This window comes from Rhea americana, unplaced genomic scaffold (genome assembly GCF_003343005.1).
Source record: "Rhea americana isolate MKP2758 unplaced genomic scaffold, rheAme1 scaffold_68, whole genome shotgun sequence".
Taxonomy (NCBI): domain Eukaryota; kingdom Metazoa; phylum Chordata; class Aves; order Rheiformes; family Rheidae; genus Rhea; species Rhea americana.
The window spans coordinates 1,977,525-1,991,001 of NW_028186845.1; the positions used below are offsets into that span (position 1 = coordinate 1,977,525).

The window sequence follows — 13,477 nt, forward strand, 5'->3', positions numbered from 1 at the left end:
CGAAGGGGACGTACCCATGCCTCTGGCCTTCCCTCTAGCCGTTTATACAGGCACACGTGCAGCATGCGGTTTCTCCCAGAGTTTTGCACAGTCTCATCATCTTCAGCTCAGGCCAGTTTCAATCAGCATTATGATAGATGTAGATATTACATTAGTGATAAGGGCTCCAGGCAGAGCCAGRACTCCTCTGCACTCAGGTGCCTGCTGGGTGGGAGTCCCTTTCCTAGAGTTACTTTCTCCCATGCTTCGAGCGCTCTCGGCAGCTCTGGGTTTTTCTTGCTGTACAGCACAATGAGGCTGGATCCTGATAGGAGTTGTTAACAGCTACTGTAAAACATGCTAACATGAGAATATCCCTAAAAACATAATTCTGCCTGTAAATAAACTCATTATTTTCCTGCTGAAACCACTAGCAACTCTAAGAACTTGACCTTAAAACAACACACATTGCTTGCCAGAGAGTGCAAGAGTAGTGATAACCTTTCAAAGTTCGTGGTACATTACCTAGGCTCAGACAAGCAAGGATGGAAATGGATTTGCTATGGAACTGTCTGCAAGTGGCTTTGTTGTTGTTTAAAGATAATAATATTAGGAATGCAAATTATCCCACAAAAGCTGGTGATATTTAAATGCGATTTAAATTCATTTAGCATTTAAACAGAAAAGTAGAAAATGGCATTAAATTCAGATGAGGATGAGACTGCGCATTCTGGAGTCAGAAATATTAAATATAGCTGCAGAATGGAATAGAAGGGCTGGCTGGTAATGGATTGCAAAWAGAGTTCAGGGTTTTAATAGATTATTCCTTCAGCTCATCAGCACCATAAAGTGGTAGTTAATAAATTATTTGACGTGTACATTTATTCATATATTTTAACTAGCTGTAGCGAACAGGTCCTGTCAGCTCACCTAGATGCTTGCAATAGCTGCTAAATTGTTTGAGTGAGATTTAGTAACTCTCAGCAATATTGATGTCGAGAGATGCAGGTAATAAATAAAGTGACATCAGGACTAACTAGAGAAGAACATTGTGTAAGACTTTTCTCAGGCTTGCAGCAGAGATGATGTGTTTGGCCCTAAAGAGCACCACTGGGCAATGAGTTCTTCCCCTGTGATTAGTTTTGGTATGGCCACCACTTCCCCAGCACCCATAACAGGACTCCTGCAGAACTGTTCATCTGATAAATCAATGGCATTGAAAGCATTGAGCTGCCATACTTATTAAATACAAAAAAAGTAGCAGCAGAACTGCATTGTAAGCTCCTCAAGCCAGTCCTGACCTCTCCTCCATTTACCGAGAAAGAAGATTCCCAGTTTTGCTCACTTGGCTGCAGCAAAGGTCTTCCCCTCCCAGCTTTTCATGTTCAGTGGAGTCTGCAGATGGTTTGAGGAATTATTTTGTTGAGGACTGGGACAAGCTTTCTTCTTCCAGGAGAAAATGATATAAAAATCAAGAAACTGCCCAAATGCTTGCACAGAGGCATCTTCAGCCTCCCCACAAAGTCCTAACCAAGGGATCATGAGCTTGGCTTCGTATCTTTTTTGAAAGGGTCTCTCCTACAAACCTGCTGTTCCCATTTAGGAGTGCGCCTCATTGCAAGCCAGAGGGGCAAGGCTCTGCCGACCAAGCCAATGTCCCCCAGCAGCCTGTCACCAGTCTGCTGCAGCAGTTCRTGTTGACTAGAGAAATTTGCTCCCCTTACAGAATTACATACAGAGGCAGTTATCTTTCTCTGCAAGTATACGCTGTATTCCTTGGGCTGCACACAAAGTAGAGGAGGACGACAGGACAGTCTGGCTGAGCTCTGGGGAGAGGAATCCTGTCCCAGTGCTGTTGCGCTGGGACTGGGCGATGCGAAACAGCCATCATAGAGCAGGAGCGAAAATTTAAGACAAAAGGGAGTTGTTCTTTTATCTTTGATTATATTGGAAATGTTTACAGCAGGAGAAGCCTGCCTTTTAAAATGATGCCAAATTATACAGGCTATCAAGGGCACATCAGGCACTTGTCTTGTTATTCCTAGTTATCCTTTGAACCTGGAGCTAGTTTAAACCTAAATCCTCTCTCTTCCTCCCTCTCACTTTCCCAGCATGTCGTGTACTTCATAATTTTGTGAAGAGATTCATTAATTTTTTTTCTCTTTTTTCAGGTTTCTGACAGATGTGACTATGTCTTTGTCAACGGGAAGGAAATGAAAGGCAAAGTGAATGTCATAGTTAATTTTACTTACCAGCATCTGAGTGCCCCTTTAGAAATGACAGTCTGGGTTCCTCGTCTCCCACTGCAGATAGAGGTCTCTGACACAGAACTAAATCAGATCAAGGGGTGGAGAGTCCCCATCATCTCTAATAAGAGGTAGGTTTCATTAGAGAATGTTCATTCTGGGTTGTGCACTTGCCAAAGACCTGTCAGGGCCAGTGCAACCGAACACACTCATTTGGCCTTAATGCAATTCCAGTGTAAATTTGAAGGTCACTAGACATTTATTCAATAGGCTGCTGCAGTGGACTTATGAAGGAAATGGAAACCACAGATTGCATGATCCTGCATTGGAAATCAATTTCCTTTTATAGTGCTAGTGACTTAGATGAAAAGGGCCCACTGGTCAAGGTAGGCAGGGTCAGCCTTGGGGGCAGCAGGAAGACACCAACAAGAACGAGATCTGGCAAGGCTGGCTGGGCTCTGACCTGGTTCACAGATCCTGTCAGTTAATTTACTCATTGTTAAAGGTCACAGTTGGTACATATTTATTCCCTATTTTTAGTACTGTATGGTGCAGTGACCCTGGTCAGAGTGTCTTAGAGTCAAGGCATTGCTACATCAGGGCTTTAAGTATCRTCTGCACCTGCAGGTGCATGGCATGTGAAGGATGGGGCATAGGATGGATGCAATCAGATCTAGACCATCTGTATTCGTTGATAACATTATTAAAACCCAGAAGAACAAATGGATAACGGAGGCTCTTTCTATTCCAACCTACCTATGAACGCATCATTTATTACCAGGTCTCAGTTAGTATCACAGCAAAATACAGGGATTTCAAGGACTGCCCCTAAATGCCATACAGAAAGGGATGTGTATGCAGATGCAGACAGAGGAGATTTCCATGGCAACACTGACATGTATATGCAAGTGGCTCATGTGGATTTGGTCAGCTGCAAATATCCAGAATGAAAAAAAGCATGAAGGTCCTGAAAGTAAGGACTTAACACAGAAAAATCATCAGAGATTTGGAGAGGACAGTGAGATAGAGAAACTAGCAAGCCAGTTGGTGATGTTAACTGCTAAGCTGTTTTGGAAAGCCAGGCAGCCTAAAGACCTGTTATTAATAAGGGAAACAGGATAAAAGTGGGAAAACTGGAAGGTTTCAAAAATGCTCTGAAAGCTGTAGCTTCAGTGTTGGGGCACAACCTTGTAGACCAACAGAAGCGGAGACTAGCCACTTGATTCACCAACCAGGCTGCAGACTTCTGTCAGCAAGAGCTGTCCTGTTGCAAGCTCTCTGAGCCTCAGTTTCTCATAATTTTTTGACTCTTGATGTCCTACCAGACCAGCCAGAGATAGTGATGATGAAGAAGAGGACGAACGGAGGGGAAGAGGCTGCACCCTTCAGTACCAACACGCGATGGTGCGAGTCCTCACGCAGTTTGTAGCTGAAGCCTCAGACCCTGGCGGCCAGCTGAGTTATTTGCTGGGTTCTGACTGGCAGATTGACATCACCGACCTGGTGAGTGACTTCATGCAGGTGGAGGAGCCACGAATTGCTAAGCTGCAGGATGGACAGGTTTTGATTGGGCAGGACCTTGGAATGACGACAATTCAGGTAGGGAAAAGGCATGACTCGCTCCCTTTGCTCCCTTAACCCCCCCTCCTTGGGAACCGAGGTGTTGATCAAGTACAGCAGCTTCTTTCCATAGCAGTGGAAATGAGAGCCATGAATTTTGGAATGGAGCTTCAGCAAGGACTGGAGCACACAGGAGTGATGAGCTTTTCTTCCTGTCTTGTGCCCTGAAGTATGTAAATTGCAGTTTTGATAAATTTAGCCCGACTTATGTAATCAGAGAAGCTCTTTCTGATTGTATTTGTCCAAGGCCATTTCTGAAACTGGAGCCAGTATAGGGGCTAGCRCAAGGAATGCAGTTAGTGAAATAGCTTTGTCTTGTCAAAGACTATGTTAACAGAACAGAGTATTATGGTCAATATTAACTAGTGCGTGCTGGGGAACTGAGATGGGAATATGATTCCCATAGGATCAAAACCCTGCTAGTCTTGCAAATTCAAGGATTGTTACAAAATATAAACATTAGTGTACAGTTCAGAATATGCACAAAAGAGTAATAGTCCCTGGCACTTGAAGAATGACGTTAAAAGACTGATTGATTAGTGACAGCTAGGTTGTATTCTAGGGGTGCAGATCTTGGCTTCATCAGTTTCGGCCAATATGGCCAAGCATTTGCCACAACACAYGCCACTGCGTATGTGGCTACGCCTCAGTATCCCCATCCAAAGCAACTTGCCTAAACCTGCGCGTTGTGGCTATGCCAGCTTTTCAAATATATTCCCTACGGGCATATGGACAAATACTGGCCTAGAAAATGGGGTCCCAGAAAAAAGAGATCAACCCAGTGATACCACAATGCAGAAAACATGTTAAAAAGCACTGGAACAGGAAAAAAAAATCAAGCTCTCCAAGCTTGTTCATGATCTCAAACAGTCAAACGAAAAAAAGACAACCRCACTTTTTAATCACACGGGTTGCCAGGTCTGGAGAAATGAGATTCCAAGATTATGACTTTCTACAAAATCTGTAAAAGATTTTATAAATGACCTTCCAAAGCTCTGGGACTTGTAATGCTCCCTCTAATGCACATARAAATCTGAGTGAATGTGAAAAGAAAATTCCAAGGGAAAGAAGCCAAGAGCAAGGTATATTTTAAAGGATATCTTTTGTAAACTGCTTCAGAAATGTTCTGTGCCCCATATGCATCATTAAATTCAACTTGCTTGTAAATGCACGTCTTTGGAAGTCATGTATCAATGCACTGATTCCATACATTTTTTTAACCAAAGCAAGCTTTCTTTGCCAGTTTTGTGTACAGAATCATGAGTGTTTTCTCTACCAAACTATTAGCCTTTCTTTCTGCAGGATAGGAATGAATGCCATTCATTCTATGGGTTGTATATGAATACACAGCTTACATGAGATATATATACACTATCTAAAACATGACCATGAGAAAAAATAGCATTTCACAGTAAAATTACATTTCTAAATAGTTCATGCACCTGAGACAAGTGTGATCAGCTTATCACAGATGTGAAAATCATAGCTGATTAGAATTACATTGGTAAAAGATGCTTTAAGCACCTCATTGATGCTGAAGACTTATAAAATACGACTAGCCATTTGTGATTAATAAATGTATTTCTGCCTCTTAAAAACAGATACCACTTATATGCATTACAGTTCCATGTAGCCATTTTGGATATGCAAAAGGTCTGTTGCTGACTTTGATTTTTCTTTTCAGATATTGTCCCCCCTTTCAGATGCTATCTTGGCTGAGAAGACAGTGACAGTTCTGGATGAGAAGGTGACAATAACTGACCTGGGAGTGCAGCTGGTAACTGGACTGTCACTTTCTCTGCAGCTCAGTCCAGGAAGCAATAAGGCCATCTTCGCTACTGCAGTAGCGCAAGAACTGCTCCAGTCTCCAAAACAGGTAGCATTGCCCTCGTGTGTACTYTGGTACTGTGTATTCTGGTGCTCTGATTCACTACACAGCCTTACAAGCTGATGAGATCAGGTAGACTTTTTTTAATAGTGTGCTAATAAAACATTTTCTTTATAGGCAGTTGTGTCTGAAGGCCATCAGGTGCCCTAATAAAAAAACAAAGATCTCACCAAAATGGCAATATGTGTATACAGCCTGAGTCCATGAGTCAACAAATTAATATGCCCCATCTCTCTTGGCTGCATCCCGTAAATAAGATGAAGTCCTACACACAGCTCAATGACATGTCATAAATAAGCAACAGAAAACACACACACACACACCTGCCCACCAAGTGCCTACTAGATCAGAGTCATTACTATCTAGGTTGCTGAGTCCCGCTTTGCATGAGACAGCTGTTTTGCATAGTGCCAAACTCTTTTTCATTTAGTTACTTTCTGTAAGCATTTTAGAAGTTGGGAAACATCTCATTCCTTCTGATTCAAAACCAGAATATGAATCAGAATCATTGACTCATTTCATGATTCATAATTTCAGAAACCAAGATTTTTTTTCTGTTACTCTAAGCTCCTTTTCGCAGGGATAACTGCCATATCATGTTCCCTTCATCTTCATAGGTTGCCCTCTCATGATAAATCTTAACTTGTGCCTGAGGAGAACTGCAGTCTCCTCTCCATTGTTCATTAACTCTGTTCCTGCCTTTGCCCTGGGGTTACTCCATGAGCAATATGAGACTCCCCCTGTTCTTTCTTCTGATGCTAGGAGTAGTTAAGTCAAACTTTGCACTGCTCAGGTTCTCACAGATTTGAAATCCTTATGCTGGGACATCTGCACACTGGTGCTGTCCCTCTGTGCAATTACCAAGGGCTTTTGGACTTTGCTGTGTTYCCATCAGTTCCTGCTTGATATTTGTCCTTGTGCTCTCATCTACATTTGAAATTAAAACTGTTTTTCCAACCCAAATGAATCAGTCAGGAACTTGCATCAAGGATGCACTGGGTGCTTAATCCTTATACATAGTCTGAACTTTAAAGGTAAATGATCAGGACATACATATTTGAAATCTGGCCAACTGTTGAGATGTTTTAATTGGGATGAGAAATAACATAGAACTGCAGTTTTATAGGATGATAAAAATCAGGCCTCTATAGTCTTCCAAGAGGTAAGAAATCTATGCCACACAGCTAGAAGTAGGGCCATTGAGCCTTACTGCCATTGCTGATAYGGGGAGTTAAACAAACTACCTTGAAATCAGCCCCCAAGCTGGGTTTGATGGCATTTAGTCCCAGCATAGTGCCCAGCTGTGACATTTCAGACTCCAGAAATGGAGTCTGCATGAATCTCTCTCTGGATACCAGGCTACAACTGGAACCCCRTCAAATCTGTATTAAACTAGTGAGGAAGATGCACATCCTCCAGCCTTCAAGGATTGACTCAGCTTTGATAAGCATCTGATTCCTTCCATTGCTTAGCACACAATTTTCAGAGCACAATCCCTATCAGCAGAGCAATGCAAAATTATTAAATGATTATGCAGGTTTAAGCAGCACAGTGGGAGGATGAGAGCTGATGACATAAATTCTATGCAGCCTTCAAGAAACATCCAAAGATTAATAAACACAAAGCCGATATTTATAACAGTGTCAGCGAAGTCTTAGGGCTCAGTCCTGAAATAGAGACGCAGGCAAATCTCCCACCGAAGCCCTGGAAGCTTTATGGCTGTAAGGATTTCAGAATCAGGCCAGCAGATTATGCAGAATACAATCCCAAAAGGCCTGTCCTTTGTGATCTGACCAGGTGAACCACTATGTGGTAAAAATGACCTAAAAGTAATGATTAATATTCTTTTCATGCATGTTGAGTTAAAATGTAAACCCAGTTTGTTTGAAACTTAATTTATTTAAGGAARCAAGGCTTGTATAATCACACTTTCTGCAAGTGTGGTTGTATGTTTTTCTGTCTGTCAGGCTGCCCTGCAGAGCAGTGCAATCCCTACTCTGACCAGACAAGAGTTCACTTCATTTTAGACACAGGAGRAGCCACTCATCTCACCAGGGTCAGCTTTCTGCGGTGTCTAATAAAGTGCAAATATCCTAGTGAGTCACAGCAAGTCAGATTGTCAGAAGCATGAGTTTGATTCCAGTGGAGCTATCTCAGTTTTGCCTGCAAACAGTTTATGGGTGAATGCCAAGAACTTTTCGGGTAGCATGTAAAGTTTTGATAGCCATTTGAGAGTCCTTAGAGGGCCTGCTTTTCAGAAACTGGTATGCACATGTTCTCTGAAATCTAAGAATTCTTTAAAATGTCTCAAGTTAAAAACCAAAAGGCAAATTTCCAGAAATGCTGCACCCATACACATGTGCACATCTAGAATTAGTGCTCAGCTCTGGCCCCTTTGTAGTCAGTACATTTCCATGGACTCTGAAGTATACAAGGTTGTGTTGCTGTGATGCAAAATTARGCTTCATTGTTGTCTTGCTTTTAACTGCAAGCAAGCATGAAAATTACCCTGGCCATTTTCTAAAAAAGCAACCAATCTGTTTCCTCTGTTTGTACAAAACAGTTATTTCATTTGAGAGAGAGAAATCCAAGACGAAAGGCATGGAGTCATGTATGGGCCTATTTGCTGTATTATTTTTCAACATGCATTGCGTGTAAYAAGAGGAGACTTTGTATTTTAAGCAGTTAAGAAATAATGTAATTTATTTTTTTTTCATTTAAATATACAACAGTAAATGATCTCAATAGCTGGTAATGCCTTTTGACATGCAATTTATTATGGTACTGAAGTAGATTTTGCAGAGCCCAGGGGACACAGCTCCTTTTAGCACCTTTGGGAAAACAAATCTTATTATCAATGAGTGTTCTAAACTAGCGTTTCTTCTATCTTCTTGGCAAGAAGATGCTCTGCCTTTTTATTTATTTTCTGGCTATTAATAGCATATGGGTCTTGTGGGGAGGTGGGAATAGACCAGGACAGAACATATTTYCTTCAGTGCTTATTCTGTATATTTGTTTTATATAAAATAGGAAGCAGCCATCAGCTGCTGGATCCAGTTCAGTGATGGCTCTGTCATGCCCCTGGATATTTATGACTCCAAAGACTTCTCCTTGTCAGCTACATCTCTGGATGAGAAAGTGGTCTCCATTCACCATGACCCTAAATTCAAGTGGCCTGTGATTGCTGCAGAGACAGAAGGCCAGGGGACACTGGTGAAGGTGGAGATGGTGATCAGTGAATCATGCCAGAAATCCAAAAGGAAGAGCATCCTGGCTGTTGGGAGTGGTAGCATTAAAGTCAAGTTTGGGCAGAGTGATGCCAACCCTAACATCAGTGATAGCAAATACAGAGGTGCTGGGGTCCACCTAGAAAATCATGCCAGTGACCGGCGTCAGAAAACCACATTGCAGGAAAGAGCTGGGCCAGATGGCCAGTATTATAGCTCTTCAGTGGGCCAAGAGGAAGGCAAATGGGCCACCACTCAAAAGTCTATTTTAAGTAAAAAGGAAGACAGAGAAAGCCTCCTGGATGACGACAGTCATCTGCAGAACATCCCGCTAGATTTCACAAGCTTCCCTGCACAGGTAGATCTGCCAAGAAACAATGGAGACTTGGAAGAAAATGACCTARTCCAGACTGCCAGGGGACTCAGTGATCTGGAGATAGGAATGTATGCTCTGCTGGGAGTCTTTTGCCTGGCAATTCTGGTCTTCCTTATCAATTGTGTCACTTTTGCTTTGAAGTACAGACACAAACAAGTTCCCTTTGAAGAGCAAGAGGGTATGAGCCACTCTCATGACTGGGTTGGGCTGAGCAACAGGACAGAACTTCTGGAGAATCACATAAACTTCTCGTCCCAACAAGATGAACGTATCACAGCCATTGACAGAGGAGTGGAGTATGAAGAGAGCAAATATCTCCTCAACACAAATGCCCCAAAAAATATTAATGGACAAGCTTTTAGATCTACTGAGTCCACATTCACTGAAGGGAAAGAACAGAAAAGTGAACCAGCTACTTCTCCTACCTCTAAGAGGAAACGAGTTAAATTCACCACTTTTACCACCATCTCCTCTGATGATGGGTGTCCAGCTGTCAACTCAATCTTGATGAGCAGTGAGGATGATATTAAATGGGTCTGCCAGGATATGGACCTGGGGGAATGCAAAGAACTAAAAAACTATATGGAGAAATTACATGAAAATGTGTAATGAGACACAAAAGACCTTTTTTGTTTGGTTTGTTTGTTTGTTTGTTTTTCACTCACCTTCTGCCTTTAATTTTGGGTAGTGGGGCAAAATGTTGCATTGATAAGAAGAATCAGCTGGTGGATAATAACTCAATGGAGCCCCAAGAAGCCACCCAAAAGCAGCTGGGAGAGCAGAGATCCTGGGCAGCTCTTACAGTTCAAATCTTCTCCGTGCTCAGAGATGGAAGTGAGAGATGTATGAGGTTTTCTGATGCATGGTAACATGGAAAAAAACAAAACAAAAAAAAAAAAAAAAACTTGGCAAAATAATAAGATCTCTTCTCTGAGCTTTCCCAGGAAATCAATAAATATAACAAACTCCAGTGCAGTTTGGATATTACAAAGTTCACACAGCTCTACTTTTCAATATTGCAAGCTTTGGTTAAAAGCAAAAAATYGGTCTCAGAATAAATAGATCAACGAAGAAAGCATGTCATTTAAACCACATGCAGAGAATATCTATCCAAGAACATTAATTTAAAGCTAACAAAACTCACAATGTGAGCAGAGCAGCTACCATAGCTGCAAAGTTGTGAGTTTTCCAAAGAATCTTGAGGGGAAAAAGGAGTAACTGGGCTGTTCACAAACCAGCATGTTTGCCTCCCAAGCACTGAGAATGGATACACATATACAGTTAAAACTGAAACTCTCTTTTTAAGTAGACGCCAAGGTAATAAACTTTGCCAGCCAATTTTCAGTATTTCTTAATTTGTAAAATAGGAGAAGATATAATCTATACTGAGAATACCACTTGTGTAAAGGAAGGTCTGTTTTGGAACATTTGAGAGAACCAAGCTATTTTTAAAAGCCCACTTTCTTTGATTGTCCTGTTTCAAATTTGTATTCCCAGCATTTCCTTGGAGCACTCCCTGTTGGGTAGCCTAAGGGCACCTCCTAGCCTAAGTCAGCTTGGGAAGCACGGTGGCTGCTTCCTTCCTTTCCCTACTCATCACACTCGCTTCTCCACACTGCGTTCTCACCAAGCACAGACACTGCTGGTACCACTCCGGTACTTGCTTTACATGTTGTCATTTACCAAAGTTGGCCACTCTCTCTCGGGTAAGGGTAACTTGTGCTGAACTCAGACACCAACAGCAACTGCCTCTTTGTTCTTCCTCTCCTGGGAGGGGTTAGGTTGTTTGGTTCCTTTTGCTCATGCTTCTTCAGACGCCTGCTCAGCACGTCAAGAGGGCACTCAAAGGTTGCAGAGGAGTGCTGTACACCCAAAGTTGTTGAAATGGAACAGCTAAACTGTAGATAATGGGTTTTTTCTTCCACAGGCTTTTGTTTTCCTCTGCTAAGGATGTACATATGATAAGATTTCAGTGATTACCTTTTGAAGCTGATGTGCCCTCCAGCCCTAAAACCATGACATCATTTGTGTGGTCCGAAAGCAGTCTCCAGTGACCAGTGGCAAAGTGTCAAGGCACTAACTAAGATCTGGCTTATATTTCAAATTCTCCTTTATTTTTCAGAGTAAGTCCCTGCCCTCCTTTTGTTATTAAGTCTCTTTTTGTCTTTGCATCTAGGTTGCTGAGTTTAATACACACCCACTCTCCCACAAACACTTATATTGACTCCATCTATATTTAGAATGTACTGTAGATTGTAAGAATGTAATATATATATTTATAAACATGCCAACTGTGAATAAAATTTGCATTTTAGTGGCTTCATCTTTTTTCCTACTCTGAACGCCTCTCTCCTTTCACTGTCAGAACGTTTACCCTAAAAGAGACTGGCAGAAATATGGAATCTTGTCCTTTGATGAAATGGTGAATTAAGGCTCTTGGCACAACCCACTTACAATGTTTTACATTGTGCTATGTTGGTGGGAGAAGATATAACATCAACAGCATGTTATGAAATGTATTTGCACCAAGTCACCCTTCCAGGATTTGAAACTATTTGCAAATAAATCCACGTGCATATTTCTAGTCTGAAGGCCTGATATGTGAGTTTCTGATTTTAGTGTGATTGGAAATATCCACGTTTGTATCCATGCCCTTCTGAAGATTATTCTAAAGAGTAAATTGTTATAAATAGAGCTAAGACAAACGTCCTTTCGGAGATCAATACTTGTGCCTGTGTTGGATATTTACGACGTATGAATTTAAATTTRCAGAACCCAAGATTAAAAAAAAACATAAAAGAGGTCTTGCTTTCTTTCAGTACATCTCATCAKAGCCTGGATTACTTGGCTCCTGCTCAGATAGGGGGTCACTGGAGATGTTTCAGACCCTGCAAACAAAGAAATAGTTGAGTTTTGTTAAATGCTCAATCCATACATGTCAGATRTTCAGCAGACACTCCCCCCACACACACACACTCTTTGGGGCAGTGTCCTAGGTACTGGAGACCAGGGTAAACAAGTTAACTCCCGACTGGTCCTTGAGAATGATTTTCTCTACTATAAGACCACATTACTGTAATTAGTATCATTCCTGGAAAGTCTTGAGCAGTCAGATGTGTCACACCTGCAAATTACCAGAAAATCCCTAAGTTGAGCCATCTCCCCTGAAGTTTCTTGCTGCAGAACAACCCGCTGACAGCCTCTACTTATCAAGAGCTTGGGTCCAGGTTTCCTGGCTGCATGCAGGGGAGTGCTTGGCTTGTGCTGCTGTGGGGCAGGTGGGGTGCAGCCAGCTCTTTCGGAGTGACACTGCCCATCAATCCGTGTAGCAAGGGGATGAAGAACAGCCTGGTGGTATCAACCTGGCTCAAACATGGTCACATTTCGAGYGAGTTACTCTTCCACTGTGTGCGGAGTAGGAAGCATTCATGTAGCCAATGCCTTGAGCACTGTCAAAATGAAATCCCTGTTCTGTGGAATAGAAATGAAAGTCAAGAGACAAAGATACGTATCCAAGCTGGGCATCTGGCTTTTATAATACTGGGCAGGGCTTCTGTTTACGATCAATGGAGTTTATCAGTAAGGATTTACTTATATAGGTTACATCTGTGCTGAAAACAGTTTAAAAAAATTGCCCTGCCCATCATCTCTGCTAGTATTACCATAGAAGCAGAGCTAGGATAGACTTGCCACAATCCATTTTTGTCTCTGTAGCATCTAATGCTGTGCAGAGCAGACCTGATAAAGGAGACAGTGTGCCTGATGCATCTCCGGTAGCCTTGTGGCATTACTAGCATGGGGGGACGAGGGCGTTGCTATTAATTCCTTGTAGTCAAGGCTGACGTGACACTAATACTATCTTTGTTCACAAGACCTAATGTAGAGTCCTGCCTCCAATACCTGGGTATACATCAGTGCGTCACGTCCACAGAGACTTACCCTTAATGATGTGGAGGTAAGTAGTCAAATCTCAGCTGGCAGCCTGTGAAAGGCAGGTGCGTGCATGTGTGCAGAGTTGCCTTGCAAGAGCCTCTCGCCACAGTCAATCTTTCTCCTTCAGACAGAGCAGGTACAAGCCACTGCCGGGAGCAGGATGTCAGACTTGCTGTACCAATGAGCCACTGTGGTGAGTCCAGATTCC

General features: G+C 42.2%; 1 protein-coding gene across 2 annotated transcripts in view; it reads left to right on the forward strand.

Annotated features, from left to right (window-relative positions):
• The window catches only part of TMEM132D (transmembrane protein 132D), a 264,129-nt gene extending 252,480 nt beyond the window's left edge, over positions 1 to 11,649 (forward strand). For both annotated transcript variants that reach the window (XM_085321068.1, XM_085321069.1), the window contains exons 6-9: positions 2,151 to 2,356; positions 3,551 to 3,824; positions 5,530 to 5,721; positions 8,764 to 11,649. In XM_085321068.1, coding sequence (XP_085177194.1) covers positions 2,151 to 2,356; positions 3,551 to 3,824; positions 5,530 to 5,721; positions 8,764 to 9,945 — 1,854 coding nt within the window. In that variant the 3' untranslated portion in view covers positions 9,946 to 11,649. The remainder of the gene's footprint in view (positions 1 to 2,150; positions 2,357 to 3,550; positions 3,825 to 5,529; positions 5,722 to 8,763) is intronic.
• The last annotated feature ends 1,828 nt before the right edge of the window (positions 11,650 to 13,477 follow it).